The sequence below is a fragment of the Perca fluviatilis genome, chromosome 21 (assembly GCF_010015445.1).
Source record: "Perca fluviatilis chromosome 21, GENO_Pfluv_1.0, whole genome shotgun sequence".
In the NCBI taxonomy this organism is placed as follows: domain Eukaryota; kingdom Metazoa; phylum Chordata; class Actinopteri; order Perciformes; family Percidae; genus Perca; species Perca fluviatilis.
In genome coordinates, this window is record NC_053132.1 from 19,767,362 (window position 1) to 19,780,858 (window position 13,497).

Here is a 13,497-nt window from a genome sequence, read left to right on the forward strand (position 1 = left end):
TTCACAGGGTTTGTGGGCTGGAAAATATGGGTTTATATGTGCACATATAACATTTGGCAGCAGGGAGGCATCCAAATCCAATTACGGTGAATGCTATTTGCATGAGTAACCGTTTTTGCAGTGGATCTGTTCCAGATACTTTTGTCAGAAGAGTTTTTTCTGAAAAAAATGCACAAGTTGTCTTTTTAATTCTGTGCCTATTCAATAGTCATTTGTCATGCTGAAATGACATTTAGCATAGTTAAATGTTACACTATGTATAGCGATTTACCTTCGCACCTATGTACCTTCAGTTGGTTGTTAGTCATAAACTTTAAATATTATTGCCAGAAACCCCTTTACCCCCATACATGCTGCTGTGAGGGCTGCTGACACTGACTAGTCCACACAGCATTCTGGGATGGGAGAAAAACATGCTCTGGTTTATTGGCATTGCTTTAAACCGATTCACAATCATCATGGGCGATGCTAAGCACTGGGAAAAGCCGCAGTGCCGCTGCAAAATAGCCTCGGGAAGGAACTTGTTTTGGTAGAACGTGTACATTCAAAAGGTTGTTTTAGTCGTGCAAAACAGAAAACTCAGATTGGACAGATAGCCTAGCTAGCTGTCTGGATTTACCCTGCAGAGATATGGGGAGCAGTTGACCATTGTCCTCATTAATCGACCAGAGTTTAAAATTCCAACGCAAACAAAACGGAAGGTAACGGACATCCAGCTGAAAGGAGTGAAATCTGGTAGAATTTCCGATGGCAACGGAGCAGTCCCGGAAGTGGAAAGTCATCGATATAGACTAGGTAGGGCACAATACCAGCACAGGTCAGAGTGCAACCTGGCTGCTTTCCACACCACACTCTGTCTCTTAGCATCATATTCTCCCAGCTAGCTGACAGAGCAGGGATCAAAGATGAGTTCAGGGGAACTGAAAATAACTCTCTTGTGGTCTTGCTGGCTGTATTGCACTTGCCACGGAACACTCCTGTATTTTCTCTCAGAAACTGTCTGCAGATTTAATATTGGCACACTATATTGGCACTATTAGCTATAATTAGAGTTCAAAACGAGGTGAAATATTGGTTACTAATTGTTTCAGAAAAAGCTTTTGTTGCTCATATCGGACAAGCTCTTGACTACTTTAAATATTCAGGTATTATTATGTGTTGTAAAAACATAATGCCTGGGTCTTATGTGCAGCTGTCTCCAGATTTGAACCGGTAAAATGTTTTATATCTGATAAAGATGGAATTACATTACTTTATTGCTTCATGGCTTCGAAGGAATGGAGCATGCCTCGCTTCTTCTATTTGTAAGCATTATACACTTTTATGGCGCTGAATTGTTGTCGGGTTGCAATTCCTCAGGACTGTTTCAATTTTACCTCTGCTACCGAGGCAGGTGAATTGCAGGCAGACGTATTGCGAAACTCGGGCCACTCGGAAAAGAACATTGGCTGTTTTAAAGGGCTTATTTAAAGTATTAGGAGGTTTCACTCTGGGAGAGATTGAATGGGTTTGAAATGGCAAGGCCTTGCAGTTTCATAGATTCATTATAACAGGCGGCACAACAGGGTGTGTGTGTGTGTGTGTGTGTGTGTGTGTGTGTGTGTGTGTGTGTGTGTGTGTGTGTGTGTGTGTGTGTGTGTGTGTGTGTGTGTGTGTGTGTGTGTGTGTGTGTGTGTGTGTGTGTGTGTGTGTGTGTGTGTGTGTGTCCTGGGGGCTTTTCTCTAAAATGGAAAACCTGTCTGGCTCACTTCCCCTCCTTCCGTTGTTATTGCTGCAGCTCATCACAATATGTTATGTGCAATATGAGTTGTGACTTGAAACAGGAATTTAATACTTTAAGACTCTCATTTTTATAGCTCTAATTTAATCAGTTCCCAGCCTCCACCAGTGAGATTTAAGTCGATAGAGCAAACATTTCTCCTTTTGCTGCCAGCCTGCAATGAATAACTTATCCATGAAGTTCCCTTAAGCAAGGCACTTCACCACACTGCTGGGAGTGGAGTGGCCAACAGTGCAACACAATATTTAGATTCAACATTTCCCAGGTGTACATTTGTGTAACCACTGCCCTCCCCAAGGCCATCACCATGTTCTTAGTCCATGTTACTGTGTAAATAACGGTATTGCAAATACCCAGATCTCAGTTTAATTAATCTTAACTGTTGAAATGTCATCTCACCAATGCACTTTCAATTGTTATTATTGTGATTCTATTTATAACATTTTTGAGTACCGTCCTGTGTGCGTACACTGCTTGCATATGTTTAACTTTTAACCCCTTATAGTATTTTATTTGGCAAGGTTACTTAGAGACGCTTTGGTATTTATAGCACAGGTCTGGGAGCGTATTGCTGCAGGGGAGGTTAAAGGTCTAACACACAAAAACACACCTGGGAGCTGCCCACTACGATTAACAGTCTTGTAATTTTGGCAGCCGAGAGCAGCTCCACTGGAACAGTTATAGGGGTTAGTGTCTTGCTGAAGGGCATTTTTAAGGAGAAAGTGTAACACATTGACTCCCCCATTCAGACTTTCTCAGCTAGCTTGAGGATTTCATCTGGCCACATTTGACTCCCTGGCAGCCATCTGCTTTTGTATATTTGTTGTTTTCTTTTTTTTGTGAATTTTAATATCACATTCTGCTTTCGGTCATTGATGCCAAATCATGGATGGGATACATTGGAAAAAGTTGTGGAAACGATGAAAAGGCCAGTGCTAGGAAATTCTTGTTGTAAGAAAAGTTTTTCTCTTTGCCCCTACCAGACTTTGACTTTAGCGTGCCAGGCTCCATGAAGCTTCACAATTTGATCTCCAAGCTGAAGAAGTGGATCAAGATCCTGGAGGCCAAGACTAAGCAGCTGCCCAAGTTCTTCCTCATTGAAGAGAAATGTCGCTTCCTCAGCAACTTTTCTGCACAGACGGCTGAGGTGGAGATCCCTGGGGAATTCCTCATGCCCAAACCTACGCACTATTACATCAAGATTGCAAGGTAAATGACTCTTTCTACACCTTCTCTATTCTAAAAAAAATACTTGGTGAAAGGGTTTTAAATTTAAACTTCAGTTCCCGGTTGATAAAATAGAAAACTGACAACAAACACCTGGAATGACCATGGAATCTCACAGGAGAATTGTACCCACATATCATTCCTCTCTCATCATTGATCACTTCAGTTGTGTCTCCCTGCACCTCTCTCCAGGTTCATGCCCAGAGTGGAAATTGTTCAGAAACACAATACAGCAGCACGCCGTCTCTATATCCGCGGCCACAATGGCAAGATCTACCCTTACCTGGTGATGAACGATGCTTGCCTGACCGAGTCGCGCCGAGAGGAGAGGGTCCTGCAACTTCTCCGCCTCCTCAACCCCTGTCTGGAGAAGAGAAAGGAGACCACCAAGAGACACCTCTTCTTCACTGGTAGGATCAGGGATAAGAGAGATGGGTGCCTGTGTGCATGAGGTTAAAGGCCTCATGAAACGGACATTGGAGCAACTTTAGCTTCTGTACTCTGACGTATTTCCTAGTGAAACGAAATTCTTGTCATGTTGCATTTGATTGGCCCACAAAAGAAGTGGGCAGGATTTAGTTCAGTACTGAGGATGGCCCGACAAACTTCCCACAACTTTTGTTTCTGTTATATCACGAGGAGGACAAAAGAAATGGGGAGCTTTGCTGATTTTATTATTATTTTTATTTTTTAAAGGGCTCTGTCACTGCAGCACCTGCAGTAACGATACAAGCAAATTAACGTCTCCCTTTATTCCACCTGCTCACCTGGCTGCCGTCATTCAGCAGCAGCTCTGTTCATCTGCATGTAGCTTGTAACATGCCCATGCTGCGTTGGCACAGAGCCAGGCTGTCACAACCAGTGCCACTGCTGTTGACAGGCTAGCTGTCCGTCCCCTTGGATGTAGTCTGTCCCGATTGGTAACAGGCAGGATTTATAGTCATTGGGGTCGGACATTAAAACGTGATAAATGTTTTCATTGGATATAAATTAGTAAACGCCCCCAGGTGCAGGATGAGTCATCAAATATTTGAAACCGTTTCACAGGGAAGAGAACAGGCTGTCATTATAATGTAAAAAATACTCAAAATGATGTTGTTGTTTTTTTACATATATTTGGCATATAAAAAGAGATAAATTAACAATTAATACAGGGACACAGGGTTAACACTGAAAAAATGCATTTTTCACTTCATGAGGCCTTTAAAAAACAGGCACAAGGGATGAAATTTTACAACATCTGCAGTATTGACGGCAATATAGGCTACAGAACATTTCATTCTTTATTGACCGGTGCAATATTTGAAAATCGATAATTATTATAATTCTTTTTTTTATTACATTTATATCTGCATTTATGTCAAAACCTAGTGACTTTCAAACATCAAAATGTCATTTATTAAATGTATTCATGTCAAAATGACATATAAACATCTTTTCCTATTCTATTTTGCCTGGAAACTCTTCCAACACGCTTGTGTGACGCATGAAAAATAGGCGTCGGTACATATTTGTTAAACACAGTCCTTCTGTCTTTGGAGATCACAACACATGGTCTTCTCCTGAGCTGCTGTACACTGACTCATTTTTCTTCTTTCTCTGTCGCTGTCTCACCCACACCATACACAATTTCAATTGGCTTTCAAGCGCGAATTCCTCTCCTGTCATCCCCTTGTGGGTTCCCTCCACCCAGATGTTTGCCCACTCTCCATTTATGCCCCTGATTGGTTTGTTTAAGGGGAAATATGGACGGGGAATTCAACAGTCCCTTCTAACCCATTTCCTCCCAACTGGAATGGCTGGTATTGATTTGATTTGGGATGCCAGTGTATGTAAATGTTTAGACGGCTTCCACTGGGCAACCCACGCACAGCCTTTTACCTCCTTTGACCCTGCTTGGTGTTGAGCAATGGCACGCCTTCAGTGCAGCAAACTTTTGAGTATTTTAGTTGTAGGTTTAGATCTTTTGTTTACACTGTGGTAAAACAGTGATGGGTTTCTAGCAAGTGCAACCAAATGTTTACAGTTTGTGTGTCACTGACTTGGTTGTTTTCCCCTCTCCCTTCTTCCATACTCCTGCTACTCTCCTCTTCTTCTTTTCTCTTGGGCCTCCCTCCATCTATTTCTTTCCTCTGCTCTCCCATCCCCCATATCTTTCCTATCTTTTGTCTCTCCCTCCTTTTATCTCTCCAGTGCCCCGAGTGGTGGCAGTGTCACCTCAGATGCGGCTGGTAGAAGACAACCCTTCATCTCTGTCATTGGTGGAAATCTACAAACAACGTTGTGCCAAGAAGGGCATCGAACATGACAACCCCATTTCCAGATATTATGATCGTCTGGCCACTGTGCAGGCCAGAGGCACACAGGCTAGCCACCAGGTATGGAGACGATCATATAAACACATCTGCATAAAAAGATGCATTATACAGCTGGTACACCTTATTTAATGTCCTGCATCGATGTAAATCCCGGGTGATTGGATTGTAATTTAACGATCGCTTCATGCAACCATGTCACTTAGGAAGCATTTGAGCATGTGAAAACCATGTACTTCCAAAAATTGCTTTCATGGTTTAATTAGCGTAAGATCTAGGATAATTTTCTCAACCTGTATAGGAACACTTGATTTGAAATATTAAATATTACATTATATCTAACAATTGTTATTGTCAGCTGTTTGTTCAGTTAAAAAGAAGGCACCATGGAGTTGAATAAAGCAGAACATGAAAGTGAGGCCCAATATCCGCTGGATGACGGCCGCCTACCTAACCTCTACTCCCTCCTGCTGTCTCCCACCAGGTCCTGCGCGACATCCTGAAGGAGGTGCAGGGGAACATGGTGCCTCGCAGCATGCTGAAGGAGTGGGCACTCCACACCTTCCCTAACGCCACCGATTACTGGACCTTCCGGAAGATGTTCACCATCCAGCTGGCCCTCATAGGTCTGGCCGAGTTTATGCTCCACCTCAACAGGCTCAACCCCGAGATGCTACAGATAGCACAGGTAGGAGACGCGTACAAACCTACACAAGCAGAAACATGCTAGACTCTGTCAAGGGCGAGTGGCGCTCATGTGACGGGGGCTAATTCAATAGATACACACTCTCAAAGATGCATTAAGAGATCACCATTACCGTCTCCATATCTGGCTGCATGAATTGCCATTCTCCCCCATGACATTCACGCTAGGCCATCAGTCATGCAGGCGATGTGAATGCGAAGGATGTTTTGACAGAACATTATATTCAGTCCCTCTGCTCAACAGCTATCAAAGACGTTTCAATTTGAAGAGTGTGTGTGTGTGTGTTGTGTCTCTCTCTCAGTCCACACACATCTGTCTGCCGCTCAGGGTCCGCAGACAGCTTTCTCAAAGTCATTATTGCAGATGATTGTGTCAGTCGGCCACCCCACCCCTCTGATCCTAATCGGCCTTTGCTGACAGGCGTTCCTCCGGGCAGCTAAGCGCTGGTATTAAGCCCCCTCTCTGCCTGTTCCACTCCGCAGATCCCATTACACACAGCAGGATTACGGTACGGAGAGTGTACGCGCACACAAACATTACACACAAACGGAGAGAGAGTGCAAGGACAGGACATCACAGCCATAGCATTGTGCCCCACCCTGCCTAAATGGAGACCTCATGTTCCTCCAAGTTGGCACTTATAGAGTTCAGTGATGCTTCAAGGTTCATCAACTAAAAAAAGGCACTGCTTTGTGGCATTCATCAGGTCATAATTCACTCATAGATTTAATTCATTCAACACCTTTATAAGGCATCATATCATCTCTTGAGAATCTGTTGAATTTCCTTTTGTAAAAATCTCTCCATCTCCTTTGATATTGTTGCCCTTTGCTCTAAAAAATTACTCAAGTTCACAGCCCCAAGTTGCTACATGTGACACACTAATGTCACTAATGCGTCATCCCATTCACACCAACTCCCGAAATGAAGCGATCACTGGCCACTAGTGTGGTGATTTAGCATTCAGAGCGCTGCCTCCACAGCCAACTGTCTGCAGGCTTATCTGAGCCTCCTGGGGGTTGCTGGTGTCTCAGCCCACTGCCATGAGGCCCCTCTGCTGGGGCCTGCAGGAGCAAATGACAGTAAGAGAGAGAGAGAGGAGGGGAGGGAATTAAGCAGGAGAAAGGGAGGGAAAGAGGCGAGACAGAGGAGGAGAGGGAGCACGAGCTGGAATGAAATGCTCTGCTATAAAGCTGTCAGAGCCACTCACCTTTTCATATAAGGAAGCTTATCTTCCCCGGAATGGCTGCTCGGGTAGCGGTCCTCTCACACATAAATGCAGGCTTAAAGATGAAAACTTGGCTGTATATATTTAAGTCAGCGGGTAGCGAGAGGGGAGTGGGAGTAGAGTTAGGATTATAGATGTTCTGCTGCTGATAGTTTGACGTGTTACTGTGTCTGGAGCAGGCAGATCAATAACTGCAGCCATTTCATTGGTATGAGCTTGTTTTGTAACTCCCCTCACCTTTCTGAAGAAGAGTTATGTTCTTGAAGGGCTCATGTGGTCTAAAGACTGTGGAGAACAGAAAGGAATATTTAGAGATAAGTTTTCTTTAATTGGTAGGGTACCCCTGAAAAATGCGTTATTTAAAATGTCCTCCCTCACACACACTTGTTTGTGAGTCAACTGACTCATACTCTACCTTTACTCCATTCTCTGTTTTTAGGACACTGGAAAGCTGAACGTCTCCTACTTCCGCTTTGACATCAACGACGCCACGGGCGACCTGGACGCTAACCGTCCTGTTCCATTCCGCCTGACGCCAAACATCTCAGAGTTCCTGACCACCATTGGTGTCTCCGGCCCACTCACCGCCTCCATGATTGCCGTGGCACGATGCTTCGCACAGCCAAACTTTAAGGTAACTTGTCTGCTCTAAAAATTGTAACATTCTTATAACTGTCCATTTTTTTTTTTTTTTTTTTTCTTTCTAAATAAACTACAGCTCTGAATAGAATTATTGAATATAGCATATAATCCGAGATCAGATTTGGTTTGAGATATAGGATTTTAACCTATTGTTTAGTTTTGCTTTGTAACGGTTTCAAATAGCAGTCACATTTCAGCCTTTTTGATGATTTTAGCTTTAATCAGGCATATATACATACATTAAAATGTCTGTAATGAGCCTGTCATGGACCTGTATGTGAAAGGGGTCACTCATAGCTCAGCTCTATAGAGCATTTTAGCATCCTCCAGATCATTGTTTTGGTTTTATGGCCTGAAGCTGCAGACGCACTGACCAGACGGCCGACCCTCGGCAAAAAGGCAGTTGAACTGATCAGTCTCCCCAAGTTGGTCAAAAAAGTGCATCAGAACACACCAAAGCGACGAGACGTAATCTCCATAACAGCAGGCGGCACTAATCTGTATTGTTGCCCAAAAATGAAAACCAGCAGCTGATTGGACAAAAGCGTCACGCAGGTCTGGTTTCTCCGGAAATTCAAAAACATTGCGGCTTGTTCAGAATACGATCTCATAAACATTTTAAGCGAGAAATAGGCCATGCAGTTGCTGAATCTGTCTTCATTTCAGATCAACAAAAGTCAGTTTAAAAGATTTTGAGAGACTCTTGGCACGCTCATTCCGCTCCCCGTTTCCAGGTTAGCTCTCTACCAATCAGCAGTGTTGTGTCTGAACGCGTTTATTGAACGATAGTTGGTACTGTATTACTGCCTGATGAACGTTAATGTGAACTCGTTCATTCTGGTGTCTGTGAACGGCACGCTCTCTCAGTTTAACTTCGTTCAATAGGGTGCCAGATTTGTATAGAGCCTTCCAGGCGAAAACCCAGCTAAAACGCACCGTAAACAGGCCTTAATATGTAGCGGAAAAAACACCCAATCTGGCAACACCAGCCACCAGTGTCACACCGCCACATGCGTCATCAAAACAAAAAGCAGCATGGAGGCTTCGTATGATAAATCTGACGCATAGTTTCAGTGTTAAAACTGATAAAATAATTGCTGTGTGTGGTTCTATATGGGCTGTGGCAATAATTTTGAAAAATAATAGCTCGCAGCAACACATGAAAAAAAAAAAGAACTATGAACTAGTTCATTTTTGGAACTGTGAACTAGTTTGAAATGTTGAAGTATGAACTATGAACTGAACTAGTTCATTTTAAAATTTGTGAACTGAACTTTGAACTAGTTCATGTAGAAAGTGAACTTTCCTAACACCGCCAATCAAATGGGTCATTTGAGTCCGACTGCCGACAGTGCCCGCCCCGCCGATTATACATATCAAATCGGCAAAAATGAAGGACGGCGGCCCCATGGACGGACGACGGCACGGAACACACCGAACAGACTCCAGCCAGACTGTCCGACGGCCGATTATCGGCTTGGTGTGTCTCGGGCTTTAGACTTTACTGTTTTAGTGTTTGTCGAATTGAGGCTCCTGCTGAGTTCTCCAGTATCGTTAGCGCTTAAACTTCAATAAACCCCGAGATGAAGTTCAACCAAACAAAACCAATGCAATGAAAGCAGGAGCAGTCCCAGGGTTGTTAATGGATCTGCTGCAGGACAGTAATGACAGGCGTGTGGTGTCTATGTATAGGTCTGGCTCATACTTAAAGTCTGACTGATGTGGAGGGAGTGCTTAAGATGCAAATAAAACAAAACACTGGACGACGGGAACTAGTTCAGGCCGAGTAGAAGAGGCCAGTGGTCCAAGAAAAACAAACGTTTCCAGGGAACAGAACAAAATGCAACAAACACCTAACAATCATCCACTCAAATATATTGAAGCCTGAAACCATCATCCTCATAATCCCTATGTTCAACGATGATAATTAACACCAAAGATCACTTCCATCTGCAGAGGACTGCAAGATGTGGTTGAACGCTCTGGAAAATGGACCATGAAATAATTTTTTTAAAATTTAAATTTTTTTTTTAATTGTTTTCCAAGGTCAAAGGTAATGATTAGTTTGACAAGGCACAAAACAGTCACCTTCTCATGAACATTTTTGCTTTGAATCAAAGCTAAGAAGGTACGCTTATGTTATGCCTTGCACATTTTGGGAAGAACCCACAAGAAAGTAACCATACAGATATCGGAGTAATGTCTCTTAATATGAACATTGGAGACAAAAGGTTGTATTTTACGTGTTTCTACACCACTGAATCTTGAAATGTACATCGTCATCTCCTCTGTCTCCGATAGGTGGACGGCATCCTGAAGGCAGTCCTCCGCGATGAGATCATTGCGTGGCACAAGAAGACCCAGGAGGACACGTCCATGCCTCTGTCCCCGGCCGGCCAACCAGAGAACATGGACTCCCAGCAGTTGGTGTCATTGGTCCAGAAGGCCGTCACGGCCATCATGACCCGCCTCCACAACCTGGCTCAGTTCGAGGGTGGAGAGAGTAAGGTCAACACGCTGGTGGCTGCAGCAAACAGCCTGGACAATCTGTGTCGCATGGACCCAGCCTGGCACCCCTGGCTCTGAGGATACCCAGAGGAAAAGATGAGGGGACACAATGGAGGAGAACGACAAGGATGGGATGCAGGGAAAGAAAACGTGTTTTTGTTACGTATCTGACAAACACACAGTTTGCGAAGTGGAATCAGGTGGAAACAAAGGCCCTGGCTGTCACATTGATAGTCTGAATAGGGCTTGCCAGTATCCATAATAGTTATAACTGGACTGCTAAAATCTTTTTATCAAACCACAATTTCTCCTTCAAGTTATATTTATTTTTATAACTAAATGACAGGGACTCTATGTGTGATGCCAGTTGCCCCTGTCTCACACGAAGACAGTCTAAATATTTGTGTAGGTCTCATAATGAGCCACACTCGTGTTTATGGGAGTATTTTTATTTAAGAGATGAGAAAATGTTCTGTTGTTTGCTTTAGCTATGTCTGTGTTGTATTTCGCCTGCATCAAGAGCTCACGATTTTTACACTTACATTTTTGCCCTCTAAAACAGCCGTTTGTTCTCCTCAAATTTATATTTTTATTTAACATTTTTATTAGTCAAATGAGGAATTTTGTGTTCCTGTGAAACAGATGATGCTCTTTAATTTTTTGACCCACTGCCTAAACTTTATTAGTAACATGTTTGACTCATCCAAAAGCCATTTTACTTCCTATTTCTTTTGTCTGTCCATCAGCCCTGTTGTAATGTAACAAAGTAAAACGTCCGGGCGAATTGACACTGTAATAAGCTACAGCTGCAATGCAAATATGTCCTCCCCTTTTTGTAAAGGTACAATGCTTTTTTCAACACAAGTATTATCTCTTGCCTTGTAAATAAGCATTTTGTTTTAATAAAATGCTCTTTTTTTTTAAAATACAGATGCTGCTGTTGGCTTTGTTATAGTACACCGCAGAGTATTTCTTTCTTCTTGAAGATGTACAGTATAAGGCGCCCGGGTAGCTCAGTTGGTAGAGTGTGCGCCCGTATAGAGGTTTACTCCTCGACTCAGCGGCTGCGGGTTCGTCTCCGACCTGCGGCCCTTTGCTGCATGTCATTCCCCCCCTCTCTCTCCCATTCCATGTCTTCAGCTGTCCTATAAAAATAAATGCCCAAAAAAATAATCTTTTAAAAAAGAAAGAAATATGTACAGTATATTAGGATTTGTTCCAATCTCAAAAATGAGTTTCAGCTATGCGCACGATTACCATAAAGCAAAATTAGGTTTCTTACGGTGCTGTTTTATTTATTTTTTTATGCCTGTTGTAAAACGGCAATAATAACCAGTAATCCCCATCTGCGCCTCACATCTACTGCATCACTGTCACAGCAATAATCACCCCGAAGCACGCACTCTTGGATCTTATTGCGGTAATAACTCATGCTGTGAAATGACTCCAGACGAACCGTTCTCTGACGTTTAAAAAGTCTATTGCCGCCATCCTTGCGCTTCACAGTTAGTAGACATTTATGGAGAGGCATTTCAGCGCAGCGGTGTTGAATCTCTATGCTGCTTCTGTCTCGTGGTCGTGGAGGTACAATAACCTTGTGGCCATTCCCTCCCTCTGGTTCCAAAGTCCTGCGGAGGTGTGTTGAGGCGTTTCTCTCCTCCGCTGGTGTTTTGATTAATGCGTGCCAGTAGATCTCCGAGTGGGCTGGCCTGCCTTGACTTATACACGCTGTCAGCCAGCCTGCCTGCACTCGTAAACAAAGGTTATATCTCTGTTCGCCTCTTTCCAGTCCACATACAGAGCCTCTCTGCCTCTCAGCGTGTTTACACACCGTCTCGAACATTTCTCTTCCTCTCTGATCCACACAAGAAGAGGAAACACTGTTTAGTCTACAAGTCTCAGCAGCTGGTAGTTTCCAACATTAAACCAACTTTCATGAATTTTCTACTACTTGTTTCTTATATTTGCTCACATGTTTAAGAGGCTGCAAGTGTTTTTATTTTCAAATGCTTGAAATATTTTTTTTTTTTTTCTTTTTCATCTCACATTTCTCTTCACTCTGAATGGAAATGTTTAGAATAGAATTCAAGCTGTCTGGTTTCCTGAAAAGGTCAGTCATGTCATGCACACATCTGAATAGATTTTATTCTTTTCATGTTTGGACATCATTGTAAGATACTCCTTCATGGTCATGGGTGCAGCCTGTGCTGTCTGGGGAGAAAAGTGGAGAGTTTCCGCACAATATGAAAACTCCCAAAACTTAATTGAACTAAAAATAAAAATAAAAAAAATAAATAAAAAAGGCAATGTTTCTACCCTACTGGATCTTCATTAGGCAAATGTCCAGCACAACAAAAGACGAGGTATGCACAAAATTACTTAAATCCTGTTGACTTCATAGTCGAGTAACCCTCCAGATACAATACATCATAAGTAATGGAAAAAAATTTCACAGAAGTTACAGAAAACACAAAAATACGTGGAGAACTTTGTGATCCTTTTGGCTGAAGAAAAACAACAAAAACAAACTCATTTCTTGAGAACGTCTTACAACACAAAGAAGGCACTCAACATCAGAGTTGAACTCTTATCGTTTTTACGGTAGTGTCTCGGCTCACCAGTTGGTTCCTGGATGCAATCCCTTCGCCCAGCAGAGTCCCACTGGTATCAACAGAAGCTAGGCTGACCCCGTGACCTGGAACTAATGCCTGTCCACAAACTGATAATAGTCTTGTCATGTCATAAGACCAAAGCATGATGGAGGGATTAAGTTTCTCAGTGGAGACGCATCCAGTGTGTTTTGTTCAAAGTCTTTTTGGCTGATTGTGTTTGAAGTTCGGAGTGCCCTACGTTGGGACCGGCAGCCATTTCACGCCTCAGGTGTCTCTTCCGATTTTGAGAGAGATTAGGTGAAATATGAAATCCACAAAACACACACACACACACACACACACCTCCTCCCCATAAGATGTGTCATAGCTGGGGTCTTCTGTTGGCATCCTGTGACTGCAGACCGATATAACAGGAGCAGAGGCTGCAGCCACCTCCACTTCCTCTTTCTTTCCTTTTCTCTCTGCTTGATATGAGTAAA

At 43.1% G+C, this 13,497-nt stretch overlaps 1 protein-coding gene across 1 annotated transcript in view; it reads left to right on the forward strand.

Annotated features, from left to right (window-relative positions):
- The window catches only part of LOC120551649 (transformation/transcription domain-associated protein), a 92,220-nt gene extending 80,884 nt beyond the window's left edge, over positions 1-11,336 (forward strand). Inside the window, exons 68-73 of the mRNA XM_039789147.1 lie at positions 2,742-2,989; positions 3,200-3,417; positions 5,201-5,385; positions 5,807-6,010; positions 7,696-7,890; positions 10,200-11,336. Coding sequence (XP_039645081.1) covers positions 2,742-2,989; positions 3,200-3,417; positions 5,201-5,385; positions 5,807-6,010; positions 7,696-7,890; positions 10,200-10,484 — 1,335 coding nt within the window. The 3' untranslated portion in view covers positions 10,485-11,336. The remainder of the gene's footprint in view (positions 1-2,741; positions 2,990-3,199; positions 3,418-5,200; positions 5,386-5,806; positions 6,011-7,695; positions 7,891-10,199) is intronic.
- Positions 11,337-13,497: the final 2,161 nt, after the last annotated feature.